Here is a 14,328-nt window from a genome sequence, read left to right on the forward strand (position 1 = left end):
GTGAGTGAAAGATGGTTACTCTAGAAGTATGTATCACCCACAATGCATTGCAATTTTGCATTTGTTGCAAGAATATACATCCATGGTTGTGGCAGTAATGTACAACTGGTAAAACTCTGGATGCTTCAAAGAAGAAGATACATAAATTGAATGAATAAATCTTGGTTTGTTAGCAGATAGTTTCTTTAGAAAACCTAATTGACAGCTTGATATTTTACAAAAAAATTTAATATAACTAATGTCAGTTATATATATATACATCAGATTTCAGGGTGGCGCCACCGCTAGAGACACCCCTGAATAAAAATAAAACAAGTAGAAAATTTGGGTAAACACAGAAGTAATGTTTAACTAGGTAGAGCTCATTGTAAATGATCAGACATGTTATAGAACACTTTTTCGATGACACTATAAGTTTGTGAAAGGGACAGGACTGATGCCAAACAGCGCGTATGGTGGCTACGACTGGCAGGAATCAACAAATTGTGCATACTGACTGTCGATCGAGGCTTATTTGAACACTTAGGTCAACTTTACCGCGGGTACAACAAACAGAACAGATTTCTTCCTAATCAGTCACAACCACTGCAGAGGTCTATGGGTTTGGTCTAACTTACGCAGAACCAGGACATTTGATACTGAGAAATAATCACCATCACGGGCCGACCCTGTTGTCTGTGTTATGTAATGTGATCAATAACCAGAAATAAAAATGTATCAATGGAAGCTTATTTGGTTTCTTCTTTCTGTGTGTAGCTACAGGTATAGATGACAGATGTACTGTATAAACTTAGATAGATCTGTAAATTTCGGTAAATGTGCTTTCTTTTAAATAATAAATATATTATATGATTAGAGATAAACAACTTAACTGCGGAACAAAGAACTACTGAGTCATGCTACATCAGTCCAAACAGGTAACCTGCTGAAAAACTCTTCCCGGGATGGACACACACACATGCACATACAAACAAACACACACGCACACAAGGCCAAGGTTCAACACAGGGTAGCCCATTAGATGAGGTTTGGTTAAAGTGTGACTGGACATTGGTGTGCACTTTATGCAGGCTTACAGTGCAGGTCGAAAGCATTACCTTTTAAACCTGCAGGATATATACAGGCAGGAGGAACAAAACACCACAACACAGACATTCATCTGTCAGCCATGCGTGTCATCAACATCGTACGTGTGGCCTTAATAAATACCGTGGCTATGCTTTCAATATTATCCTTTTTACTTTTTTTTTATTTTAAGTACTTTTAATATGTAATTTTATTTTGAAAGCACAAATGTTATTTATCTTTGTCAAACCTAAAAGTGTTGTCTGCAATGTCTGTTATTTCAAATGCAGGGTCCAGACCCGTCTCTGGCATATCGGCCAAATTTGGAGATGGATAAAACCAAAGAAAAGGAAGACTACAGAAACTTCAAGGTAAGCATTCAAAGCTCTCCTTCTGATGATGACACTTATTTATTGCTGCGTTCATTTATGCCCAGAGGGGTGAATTCAGAGGTGAGAAATACACTGTTGTTACATGTATGGGAGGGTTATAATTATGCAAAAACACTATTGGCCACATATGTAATAATAAAAAATACAAATAAAAATCTCATTTAGAAGTTTTTAAAAGGATAAAACTGTGCAATCGGGTTTGAGAAAATTTGTACAATGTTCCTGATATCTGGACTAGAGACTGATAGGCTATATCCTCTGCTAAGGAGAGGAGAAAGAAAGGAAGGAAGGAAGGAAGGACGGAAGGAAGGAAGGAAGGAAGGAATCTGATTTACAATTAAATGCAGTATATAAATAAGTTTCTCAAAAACAGTGCATCTCAGGTGGTGAGCTATGATTATGTCTCCCAATTCTCTCAGTCATAATGAGGGTTGGAGCAGGGATGCAAAGCTGTGTCTGTTTCAATCAGCAGAGTGTTATCCCCTATTGGCCCTGTAGTGCTCTCTCTATAAGTAAACACCAGTACTATAGATTACTAAATCTCTCATTTTCACTGATTATGTATTCAACAGTGGTGGATTTTTTTTAACATCCAGTTTTCCTTCATTCCTATTATAGTTTGTAGTAACAAAATATATGTAAATCCAGTTTGTATTTACAAATCTTATGGACTGCTTTTCTGCAAATTACCTGCAAATGGGCTAAACTATTGGTGGGTCAGTGTAAATGCTACCAGTATGAAAAATGTACATTTGTTGCTATGTAGCAACTGAAATTTTCACCTTGTTTCATGCTCTGTGATGTAAAAAGTCACAAGGAAGAGTGAAGGTGGGTGTAGTCAGACGTTTCATGAATTTTATACTTTAAACCATAGAGGTCATTGACAAAATACATTTCTGCCATAAAAGATTTCATGCAGTTACTCAATAGCATTTTATTAACCTGAGATGCTGTAAATCTATTGTTGTGTTGCATGCGTGTGTTTTAGAGTGGAAGTCTAATTGACCGTGTGTTCAACACATACAAGCTGATGCACACCAATCAGACACTAGACTTTGTGAAACAAAAGGTGAGTAAATACAGGTGGACATGTGGTGGACTTGGTGAACTTGTCTTGCACTAAATCAGGGGTGTCAAACATGCGGCCCGTGGGCCAGAACCGGCCCGCCAAAGGGTCCAATCAGGCCCACTGGATGACTTGTGTGCAAATTTCATAGAATTAATTTATTCCAATTCCAAATTTACCACTTTAATCTCAGAAAATATATCCAAGTTCTTTTTCCGTAAATGTACGACTGTAATCTTAGAAATTCTGTAGTTTTTTCTCAGAATATTACCCCTCTCTCCCGGGTCCGTAACATTATATTTTTCCTACAATGGCCTTAGAACGCTGTCCTAGCAGAAGCAACTTGTGTTTGCCAACATCAAGCTGGCAGAAAACTCTGTGGCAGATAAAGTTTCTGATCTTTCTGGAGTGATTTACTAGTCTGGCCCACTTGAGATCAAATTAGGGATATGTGGCCCATGAACTAAAAAGAGTTTGACACCCCTAAACTAAAGCGTACTGATTTTGTATTTTCTTTGAATTTTGTGAATGTCTGTTTTGCTCTGGATGACCAAGTCCTCATGTCCGACAAACACACCAAAGGCAAAGAGCCACAAGATGTTGTCTGGACTAAAGGTTGTTTGATTAACCTCATTTTCACTTCTCCCAAAGATAACACACAGACACTGTCCTGTTTTTATGTATGTGACCCAGCTACAGAAGCTTTCCATGACACTGCAAATTAATTGCAGACAAACCTGGTCCCTTTATGCCTGAAAATTCAACAAGAAAGCAATATTTCAAAAAGTTGTTTTGCCCAGAGGTGTTCAGGGGCTTTCTTAGCAAGTTTGAGAAAGAAAGCCTCCTCAGTAATGCTATGACTCGTACCTTCCTGCAGCACTCTGTATGGGCCGGCTGCAACCACGATCGTAAGAGGATGATGGACGCCATCATGTCTCTAGACCAGCTGGTGGACGAGTCCGATCCTGATGTGGACTTCCCCAATTCCTTCCACGCCTTCCAGACTGCTGAGGGCATCCGCCAAGCATACCCGGACAAAGGTACCATACAGGGAGAGACAGAAATACACACGCTGTGTACAAGTACATGCATAAAAATAATAAATAATAAATATCTGTATTCACTATCTCTCCTAAGACTGGTTCCAGTTGGTGGGTCTGATCCATGATGTTGGGAAGACAATGGCTCTTTGGGATGAACCCCAGGTACGACACATTGTCTGGTATTACAGTTCCATCAAGGTTGCTGAACTTTGAACTGGGTTCAATTTCCTACCTTAAAGTGACTATATGTAACTTATAATGTTTCTGAAGCTCTGTCATTTTTCATACAATGGTCTTAAATTACTTGTAACAACAAACGACATTAACAGTGAAAAGAACCATTTTTATATAGTTTTTAGTAATTTTTTTTGCAGGGTGGTAGGGGAAGACTCATGAATATTCATTAGAGAACTCATCCCTGATTGGCTCGCCCTGACATTCTTACCCTAACCATAACCAATCCCACTCCCCCTAAACCTAACCAACCCAACCAGAGCAGGCAACGAGTACTAGCCATTCAGGGATGAGTTCCCAAATGAATATTCATGAGTTTTCCCCTACCACCCTACAAAAAAAAAAAAACTCGTGCCTGGTTTCGATTTTTTCCAGCGTAGTCACAGAATGATTTGTGGCAGGTAGACGCCGCTACAGTCACACATTCTGATAAGTCACAGATTAGGCCTAATTGTATTTTAATGTTATTTTAGAAGTTATCTGTTGTAGTTATGGCTGATACTGGGGCAGGACCATCACAGAAAAGAAGGAAATTAAACAAAGAACAACTAAAAGCTAAAAGAGAAAAGACAATTGCAATAACGTGAGTCAACTTCGGTCGGGCTATCAACAGATGGAGACAATTAGGGGATTGTAAATGATTAAAAACCGACGACTTGGCCCTTGGGTATGTGTCTATTTCATTCATAAAATAACTTTACAATGCGCGATGTGGTTACAGTAGCCGATATAATTACGCCCCCCTTCCATTTAGCGCAGACGTTTCCCCTTTACTCAGTGTTTGTGTTGGCTTACTATTATCTGTTCCCTTGTCCCCCTGTAACGTTACTTGTGTAAAGCGTCCGTGGGTTTTATGAATTGCGCTATATGAAAGTTATTATTACGTTGGTTGCTAGAACTTCTTAATGCTTTGGCTCGTGAGTGATACCCGGTTTATCTCATGAGACATCCAAAGTAGGCTAAGTTACTGTATGCAACACTTAAAATGCAACGATGCATCTGTAACTTATTCTCTTATTGTAAATGAATGTTTTTCTGTCTGAGCAAAACATTCATTTCAACTGTATGACCTCCCAGTAACGCTATCTCATAATCTACAGTGGGCAATACAGCACTGGTAAAGAAAACACCTTTACAACAGCAGGTGTGGTAAAAACACTAGGACTACCGCTTTTGTCCAAAGCGGCCTCTAAAATCTGAAAGTTACATATAGCCGCTTTAATGTCACACCTTTTCAGATTTCCTTTCCCTCAAACTGAGGTTTTTTATTTGTGTTCTTCCAGTTTTAGTTTTCGTCTTTCCAATACTGTCATTGCTATTTCTGTGAGCCCTCTTCAATCCTTTTTGTCTTTTCATTCAAGGCATGCTTGAACTCTGTTTTGATAAGAGATTATCATTATTACAAGAATAACTTGACATTTTTCGTTTTATATAATATATATGAAGTGATATAATTTATTTTTATAGCAGGCTTTGTGTATGTGTGCTCACAGTGGGCTGTAGTAGGTGACACCTTCCCAGTGGGCTGCAAGTTTCAAAACTCCATTGTGTTCAGAGACAATACCTTTATGGATAACCCAGATGAGAAAACTACCAGCTACAAGTTGGTATTTTCATGTTACATTAACAAAGTATGTGATTGAAGGTCTACCCCTAACCCTAAGGAGATGTACTTCAGGTTTTCCACAAGTTCCACACTATCTCTGTGCCAGTTTTTTTGCCATCTACAATGTAAATATACCGCTGAATTGTTTGCATTTAAAACTGTCCTCTCAGTATGTGTAGTCCACAGTCCATCAATTTTAATAAATGGAACAAAAATACAATGTTTCCTATGCAATTACCATTTAAAGTGCTCTGCTCTACTACCCGTTTATTTCAGCACTACAATTATCGACACATGTAGGCTAGTTGTTTGATGTATCACTTTTTTTTGGCTCTTTAGTACAGAATATGGGATCTATGAATCAAACTGTGGACTCGACAAAGTCCTCATGTCCTGGGGCCATGATGGTAAGAGACGTCATCACATTCAGCCACACACAAAGTGCCTGTTTATCTACGATACTGTACCTGAATGTTTGCATTGTTGTCTTCAGAGTATCTCTACAGAGTTATGAAGTTTAACAACTGCTCCATCCCAGAGCAGGTCAGTAAATTAGTACATTAAATGATTGTTTAAGTTATGTTTTGGGCAATTACGAAATTGGAGCGAAAGAATAAAGTGTGTAATGATTTCCTCTCCTCACCTGTCAGTTATGGATCTACTCTTTTTCTGTCTCTTCAGGGGTTGTACATGATTCGCTTTCATTCGTTCTACCCCTGGCACTCCCACGGAGACTACATGCACCTGTGCAATGACAAAGACCTGCGCATGCTGCCCTGGGTCCAAGAGTTCAAGTGAGCATCTTCCTCTCTTCATATGCACATTATCCCACTCGTTGCTTTGACCTGAAGCTGCATCTTCCATCCTTTCCACAGCAAATTTGACTTGTACACAAAGAGCACCGAGCTCCCAGACGTCGACAAGCTGAAGCCGTACTACCAGTCTCTGATCGACAAGTACTGTCCTGGAATACTGAAGTGGTGAAACAAACAACACTGAATTCAACTGCAACACTATATAGTAGAGGGTGATTACATATGTGGAGAAATATAGAATGATTTGTCATGTTGTTGCTTTATAATAACACTAAGCTGGATTTAGTATCTCCTGTACACACATATTTCTTATACAGTACGTATTGATCTATACTGACAATTCAAATTACATATATACTGTGTAACTCACGATTTTTACACATTTTCAGATTAAAATGTACAGAAAAGTGTTTATTTTATTGTACTTTATTATATGAAAAAAAAACATTTTAAAAATACATCGTGTGATGTTTCATTTCTAACACTGAAACAAAAGACACATTTGTGGAAAAAAAGAAGAAAAAAAGTGCACTTGTTTTAGTTCAGTAGATACAGCAAGAGGCAGACCACAGTAATGGAACACACACACGTCATCTTATATTTTAAATTCATATTTCTCTAATTCTTTCCACATGATTTGATCTGACTAGATTGAATGTTCAACGTACGTCAGAAGCAACCAGGAAGATTTTACAGTTTTTAAACATCTGATAAGATGTGCTGAATTAAGCAATTGGTTTCTGATGTAGACAACTGATTTATGAAATATATACTGCAGTGAGGTGTGGATGGGAGAAGGCAAATAAAGTTATAATAATTGGCTGATCCAAAATTACAACTATGCACAGAACAACTTCTTTGGTCATTTTGGTGACATTATATAAAGGCAGGTGGTGATAACAGTCTATAACGGGATTACATTCATCTCTTTCAAAACTTCTCATCATTCCCGTCTTCCTCCTCTTTTACCTAGTCCTCTTCGTTGTCAACAGCATCTTCTTTCTCCTCTCTTCCGCCCTCCTCCACCTCATCTTCACTGTCCCGTCCATCTTCCTTCTTTCTTCTCCTCCTCCTCCACCTCCTCCTCCTTCACTGCCTGCTGTTCATCTGACTTCCCACAATGGTCTGAAGAATCGTCAGGTACATTATCTGTGTGATCGTTCCCAGCGGCCATATAAGTGAGTGGGGTCCTTTCTGTTAGTTTATTCCTGTTTTGCAATCCCTGGAGCAGACAGAGGGTGACGCTGGAGGCAATGAGAGTCCAGATAAGTATGTGGGTAGGAACACCTTTGACCTGAGAGCGCACCCACCTCACCGCCTGGGCAACAGTGGTGTTGGGCATACGACGTGGAGGAGATTTGTCCTACAAATATAGATGAATATTAATCAATATTCAACAGAAGAATGAAAAGACATTTCCTTCCCACATACTTCTCTTTTTTTCCATAATTGCTAATATTATGTTTTTACATTAATTTACCTTGAGTCCATGCTGATTGAGCATGCTCTCCAGGAAAGTGCTGCCCAGATGCACTTTGGGATAAAATTCCTCATCATAGACCCTCCTCCACCAACGCTTTGGGTAGGAACTGTCAACAAAAAACAGCCAAACAGTAAATATCCTGATGTTCTGAGGACATGGTTGCACAGGAAAAATTAAGTGAACTTCTAAATGCCTACCTTAAACTTGCTTAACTAAAAATCTTTTAAAATAGTGACAAAATTGCTGAAATTTTTTATAAATCATGTTTATTGTTGTTGTAGTAGTGATGCTATTAGCTGTTCTGATCTGATTTCTTTACACACAGACAGATAGAGAGATAGATAGAGATAGATAGAGACAGAGACAGAGATAGAGATAGAGAGATAGAGATAGAGAGAGAACTGACCCGTCAGCCTTCGGTTCAGTAAACCAGTATCTGTAGCGGTGGGCACGGAGGTAGGTGGGAGGCTGCTGGTAGAACGGATACTGTGATACATCGGTCTGGATCAACTCTATCACTGCAGGACATAAAGCAAAGCTTTCAGAGATCTGCTTGTTCTTATAAAAACAAACACTGCCTTCTTTTCATAATTTAACATTCAAACATGTTCTGTTCTGTGCTCTATGGGTTGAAACATTTAGGTACCTGTAGCCCTGGTCCAAGAACAGTTTGTTCTGTGTCCCAAACTAACACCCCGACAGAGATACTGTAAGTTGTTTTCATCAAAATAAAGACGGCGCAGCAGTGTTTTGATAGTACCACTGGGGGGCAGCCTTTACAAACAGTGAGAAACATGTATTTAAAATGACTCTGACCACACATTAGTGTGAGCACCGCTGCAATGATCTGGGGCTGGATTCATTTCTTATCACAACTCAGTCAGTGAGTAGTCACATAAAGGCCTTTTCAATAAGCTGATAAAACGGTAAAACACCTTCTGTGACATCATTATTTTGTGTGTGGCTAGAAGTGCAGCATCCTTGAAAGTTTTAAACCAATGCAAAGCAGTGCAGTGGTAGTTTGATTCTGTGTTGAATTGTCCTTTAGGGAGATAAAAGAGTGACAGGAAACACAGCTACAAAATTAATTGTTGACACTCTTGAGGATGCATACCATCTCTTTTGCCCTGCAGCAGGCTGTATATGAGGCTGGTGAACCATGGAGCCTGTGTTTGATCCCCGAGGGCAGCAAACCACATTTGCCAGTCCAACCTGGGCTGGTGGGGTGTCAGCACAGCAGGTGCTGCACTTAGGTTGCCTGGCTTATACATAAACTCAATCTCCTAAAAGAAGGAAAAAAAAAAACATACTGATAGGAATAACTTACTACAGTGTAGCAGGACAGTCAGTCTGCACAATTATTAATAATGAAATTGTTCAGTAGTGCCTCCACGGTATTAGGGTACAGTTACAGATGCGCCAGGTGGAATTTAGGGATTATACAGCATGTTTAAAGAACATTAGCATAGCACGCCTGTCATCATTAACAGGCATATTTAGATCCTGTTCAAACCATCGTCCATGATAACTCTTTTCTCTCACCGTCCACGAGACTCCATCGTTGCTTCCCTCGATAACAACCTCTGGCCGCCCACTGACCCCGGTCATCCTTCTGAACAGGCCGTATGAGTTGACCAGTTGGTAGCGATCCACCATATCATAGGCCTGACGCACTCCCGGCCACAATCTGGCATGAGAGTCAAACTCTATATAGCTGAATGGCACCTGGAACAGAAAAAAAAACAGTCAACATAAAGAGTAAAAAAAAAAAAAAAAATATTTGTGATCAATTATAAGGTTAAACTACATGAGTCATTAGCTTTATGATATGAAGTTCAATAATTACTGTATTTCTAACAGCACCCACCAGGCTTATAGTGAACATAGCAACGGTGGCAGCAGCAAACACAGTCCACTGCAGAGTTCCCCAAAACCTCTTCAGGAAACCGGAGACACACGCACACCTAGAAAAACACATTACGTACGTTGTTTGTACAACATACAATACAGAAAACGAAACATAATCTCTCACACTCACACACCTGAACATGGCTGTGACCATCTCCCAGGTGAGAGAGAGAACACCAATCCAGATAGAGGGGATAGTGACTGTCTTCAGAAACTGGTTAAACTGGTGGAATGTGAATGCTGCAAGGACAAAAATGGATTACAAAAAGGAACTACACACACACACACACACACACACACACACACACACACACACACACACACACACACACACACACACACACCTGTCCTGGAGGAGATGCTGTTCTTCGTTGTATCCAGCTTCAGGTCAAAGAATACAATTGATCCAAAGATCATGAGAGCCCAGACTGCCAACTCCAGCAGGTAACACAGCCACGACCGCAACTTGGAGTCTGACCACATCCAAGAGAGAGCATGATGATACTCTGGTAAGTAAACTTTGGCATAATGGACAAACCACTCTGGTCCAAATTTAAGCTTTCACTGTGCGTTACTCTGTAGGCAGGATTCAGGTTTTTTTTAAGTTTAAAAATGAAAAACGTTTACGCGTCAACTGATTTTAAAGGTGATGGTGGGTGTTTAATATGCTGGCGTACCCTGATGACAGCATATGACAAAAATATTGTCTGAGAAACAACACTGAGCCTATAGCTGTGCAAAACTACTTATCAAATGTGTATCTGGATGATTACCTGCATACTTTATTATTCAAGCTAATTTTTAGAGTTTACAAAGTATAGCCCGCATATGTATGCTGCAGTTATGTTTTTATCATACCATTGTTGCTGATCTTGTCGGCCTTGCATAGCCAGAAGTGTACATGCTGGTCGTCCAGAAGCGACAGACACAGGGCCAAAGTCAGCAGGTTGAAGAAATTGTAGTTGCCAGTCAAAATGATGAGCACTTGAAGCAAAACCTACACAAGACAAACAAAAACAAATTAACCAATAATGTATTCTACTGCACAAACCAAGTAGCTACTTTTTTAACTAGCAAAATGCTTTACATGCACACCCTTGCTATTATATTTGCTAATTGTAGATCTCGGAACCAGTTTGTGGAGATCACTTGAATTTCTACCCACCTGCAAGTAAAAAGCCCCAAGCCGGAGTCTGCGCAGTGGGCTAAAGAAAAGCAGGGGTGCAGCGATCTCTATTACGAAGGTCCCCACCACACTGAACTTATGCCACCACACCGGCAACTGTAGGGCAAACCAGGCCAGCGGGGTGGGGATACACTGAGTCTCATAGTGATACGTCAGAGCTGTAACACACAGTAAAAAAAAAAGATTTATTCAACTGAAAAATAGGACAAGATCCTGACAAAAGGAAATATAAAACCGTTATTTTAAATGCGCTGATGTCAGTTACAGCGGCTGAGATGTCACAAAAGTCAAATTGCAGTTTTCAAATTGTAGTAATGTCCTTTCTTAAGGGATGCACACCCTCAACTAGGGCTGGGCAATATATTGATATTACATCGATACTGTGATACAATATTAGATATCGTCTTAGATTTTGGATATCGTAATATGGCAAAAGTGTTTTCTTTTCATGGTTTTACAGGCTGCGTTACAGTAAATTGATGTAATTTTCTAAACTTACCAGACTGTTCTAGCTTTTTTGCCTTTACCCACTTAGTCATCATATCCACAGTACTGAGGATTATTTGTCAAAAATCTCACTGGGTAAATATTTTGTGAAAGCACCAATAGTCAACCCTAAAGTATTGTTGCGACATCAAGGTATTTGGTCCAAAATATTGTGATATTTGATTTTTTTCTACCCTCAACACATACACACAACAATACACTTTAAAAAGGCACAACCTACAGACTCTGAAACATACCTGTAAGGCCCCACCATGTGGGACAACGAGATGTGAGTTTCACCACACCAGAGGCAAACATGAGCCTAAAGAGCAACCAGCGGATCAGCCAGAAGGTCACGCGATCATGCGCTCTTACCCCTCGTGACCCTCGGATTAATGTCAGTGGAGCAACAAGGATACAGAGGAATCCTGTCTCCAGAAGCAAGTTGTCCCTGGACAGTGGTAAGTAGAAAGAGCAACAGAAAACAATTAAATGAATGGAAAGATTTGCAAGTAAGGGACAGACAGAGAGGACAAGAGAACCAGGGTTGTCATTCTACTTTGTTGATGTCTACGGTGTTGTTGCACAGCAGCAGAGACAAACATTACTACGATGTTACAAACAGTGGACTGAGGATGACATAAACCTATGGGCCAACCACCAAAACTATCTTGGGATCCTTTAACCAGCTGCTATTCATAACACTATTGTGTTAATTACAAAACATTTAATATACAAAATCCACAGATCATTACTCACCATTGAAAGTAGAGAAAAACCTGGCCCACCTGAAATGTGAAACAAAAATGGCCAGTGAGAGAAGAGACACCATGACAGCAACCTGTGAAAGAAAACTAAGTGCAGTTGACACTGTAGACTCACCTGGTACATGGACAGGTACAAGGCCCACAGGCAGAAAAACACCACGCTGTCTCGCAGAGCCTCTACCAGCGTGGCAGCGAGGCTCAGGGCAGCACCTATGAGACACAGCAGCTCCATAGCGGTGTGCGTGTCCAAGCCGAGCCAAGGTCCCAGCCACAGCAGGGTGGGAGAGGACAGCAGCTGTTCCCCTAGTGACTTACCGCTGTAACGCAGCTGCCAACGAGCAGGCAACAGCCCATCATTACCATAGAGACCTAGAAATAGACATGGTCAGCAACAATGTAAATCAACATAAATCAATTAAAATAAAAAAATGTTATACACATCAAACAATAAATGATTCATTGTGCACTGTATGGGAGCATCTGCATTTGTAAGCAATTTATTTTTTTGTTTAACCCTTGTGTTGTCTTCCTTTCAACCTTGAACTTTTTTTTGATGTCTTTTTTCACAGTTTGTTTTTGCTTTTTCCAAAGTTTTAAATTTTTAAGCGCTTATTTCTACGTCCCATAATTTCTGATATAAAACAAAAATTTAAAATGGGTCAATGTGACCCGAAGTCAACACAAGGGTTAATTCTTCATGTGCCCTATCCGTCAGTGGAGCTATCACTACTATAGAGCACTGGTTCCCAACCTGGGGTGCCGACGCCAAGTCAGAGTCGCCAAGGCCTTCTTGATTTTAGGAGTATGCTTTTTTTTTTTAAATACACAGCTGGCCTTTATCTCAGCATTTCAATCATTTCTGTGAAGAAAACTACATTTTTAAAGTTTGGATTATCATTTTATTATTTATATAACAGGATAAGGGCACAGTGAAGACCTGAACACTGAAGCTATATTCACAGAGCTTTCCCATCTCTGCTAAACTAAGTCTCGTCGTGCATTAAAAAAGTATGCAGTAAAATACCCAAAGAGCTATTGCCAATGAACAATTGCCAAGCGTTGAGAGAGAAGAAAACACTGAATTTGTCAAAAAGAAAGCAGATTAAAAAAGGCTATATTGAAAAAACACAATACAAAGAATTGTATTAAAAGTTAATCTCTGATGCATTATTTACAGAAAGATAGTCTGCTCAAAATGTATCCAAATCGCTCGTTTTATTAACTATGTGGGTTAAATAAAGAGTTTATCAGTTGTTCTGTATTGTTATTGTATTATTGTATTGCTATTATTGTTATGCATTGAATATAATGAAACATCCATGAATTAGTCAGGGGTTGTCAGTTTACTCAATGATAAAAAAGGCCAGGGTGCCTGAAGGAAAAAGGTTGGAACCACTGCTAATAGAGTATGAATGTAGTAAAACAGCCTCATAGAAAGAAAAATACCAGACATACATATACGTATATTTTAAAAAGTGTGTTTGCGCTTCATAGCTTGATGTGATCTGGTTTCTGCATTTGCATTAATTGAATATACTCTGAATATGCCATTCATTGGCAAATACATATTCCAAGTTTAAAAATGTCTATAAACATGTTTTTTTTTAAAAAAATACATTACATTGTGGAAACCATGCACTGGAAATTTCTGTTGGCACTATGACGTCGCGTGGGCGAGGTCTTTTAGACTTCTGCTGGGCTACTAAAATAAAGCGTTCTTAACGTTAACTCCGTTAACGTTGTCCTGTGTGTTGTGCATCTTTACAACAGGTTGGGTCTCTCTCAGCAGCTGTTAGCTCGTAAAGTTAGACAGGAGCAGGTAAACCTTTCTGATTGCAGCCCACATAGACTTCTTCTTCACCGCAGAAAGACAGACCGCCAAGTTCCCAGCTAGTAGTAAGATAAGTTAGCTAGCTTCCACAGAGTTAGCAGAGTTGTGGTCTCACCTGGTATCTGCATATAAAGGGACACAAACGCAGCCAGATAGATGACCGCCATGCTCCAGAGGAACATGCGCCGTGGCAGGATGATTTCCCTCATGCCTGGGCCGAGCTGCTGGATGGGACAGCCGGTGCTTTCACTGCCGAGTTGCCGCTGTCTGCTCCTGTAACAGCCGGGGCCGAGGAAGCAGGGACAGGATGGATTTAACTTTAGCCTAGGGTCGGGCCACGTCACGTAGCGATGAGTGGTTGATGAGAAGTTAACCCAAACGGCCTCAAGATGTCGCTGCAGTTCGTTTGAACGTTATGCTGCATTCAGGTAGCATCGGATAAAACA

The 14,328-nt window shown here is 40.0% G+C and overlaps 2 protein-coding genes across 2 annotated transcripts; one reads left to right on the plus strand and one right to left on the minus strand.

Annotated features, from left to right (window-relative positions):
• Nucleotides 1-1,168: 1,168 nt before the first annotated feature.
• miox (myo-inositol oxygenase) lies at nucleotides 1,169-6,583 on the plus strand. The gene is made up of 10 exons (XM_078256874.1): nucleotides 1,169-1,186; nucleotides 1,356-1,436; nucleotides 2,446-2,526; nucleotides 3,401-3,563; nucleotides 3,661-3,728; nucleotides 5,294-5,403; nucleotides 5,746-5,813; nucleotides 5,900-5,949; nucleotides 6,088-6,200; nucleotides 6,282-6,583. The coding sequence occupies exons 1-10, from the start codon at nucleotides 1,169-1,171 to the stop codon at nucleotides 6,388-6,390; spliced, it is 861 nt and encodes a 286-aa protein (XP_078113000.1). The 3' UTR covers nucleotides 6,391-6,583.
• A 48-nt stretch (nucleotides 6,584-6,631) lies between these two features.
• Nucleotides 6,632-14,229, minus strand: lmf2a (lipase maturation factor 2a). The gene is made up of 14 exons (XM_078256873.1): nucleotides 13,998-14,229; nucleotides 12,167-12,420; nucleotides 12,044-12,072; nucleotides 11,542-11,735; nucleotides 10,778-10,956; nucleotides 10,471-10,609; nucleotides 9,957-10,085; nucleotides 9,747-9,852; nucleotides 9,572-9,668; nucleotides 9,247-9,429; nucleotides 8,819-8,987; nucleotides 8,111-8,222; nucleotides 7,702-7,810; nucleotides 6,632-7,584 (listed from the first exon to the last, which is right to left on the minus strand). Exons 1-14 carry the CDS (start codon nucleotides 14,089-14,091, stop codon nucleotides 7,255-7,257), a joined length of 2,124 nt encoding a protein of 707 aa, XP_078112999.1. The 5' UTR covers nucleotides 14,092-14,229; the 3' UTR covers nucleotides 6,632-7,254.
• Nucleotides 14,230-14,328: the final 99 nt, after the last annotated feature.

The sequence above is a fragment of the Sander vitreus genome, chromosome 8, assembly GCF_031162955.1.
Source record: "Sander vitreus isolate 19-12246 chromosome 8, sanVit1, whole genome shotgun sequence".
Classification (NCBI taxonomy): domain Eukaryota; kingdom Metazoa; phylum Chordata; class Actinopteri; order Perciformes; family Percidae; genus Sander; species Sander vitreus.

Coding starts and splice junctions, on each gene's coding strand:
- lmf2a (XM_078256873.1), bottom strand. CDS start 14,091: ATGAGGGAAATCATCCTGCCACGGCGCATGTTCCTCTGGAGCATGGCG. Junction 12,421..13,997: donor CCTTTATATGCAGATACCAG/GTGAGACCACAA, acceptor GTCTATTTCTAG/GTCTCTATGGTAATGATGGG. Junction 10,610..10,777: donor TTGGGGCTTTTTACTTGCAG/GTGGGTAGAAAT, acceptor TGTCTTGTGTAG/GTTTTGCTTCAAGTGCTCAT.
- miox (XM_078256874.1), top strand. Junction 1,437..2,445: donor AAGACTACAGAAACTTCAAG/GTAAGCATTCAA, acceptor CGTGTGTTTTAG/AGTGGAAGTCTAATTGACCG. Junction 2,527..3,400: donor TAGACTTTGTGAAACAAAAG/GTGAGTAAATAC, acceptor ACCTTCCTGCAG/CACTCTGTATGGGCCGGCTG.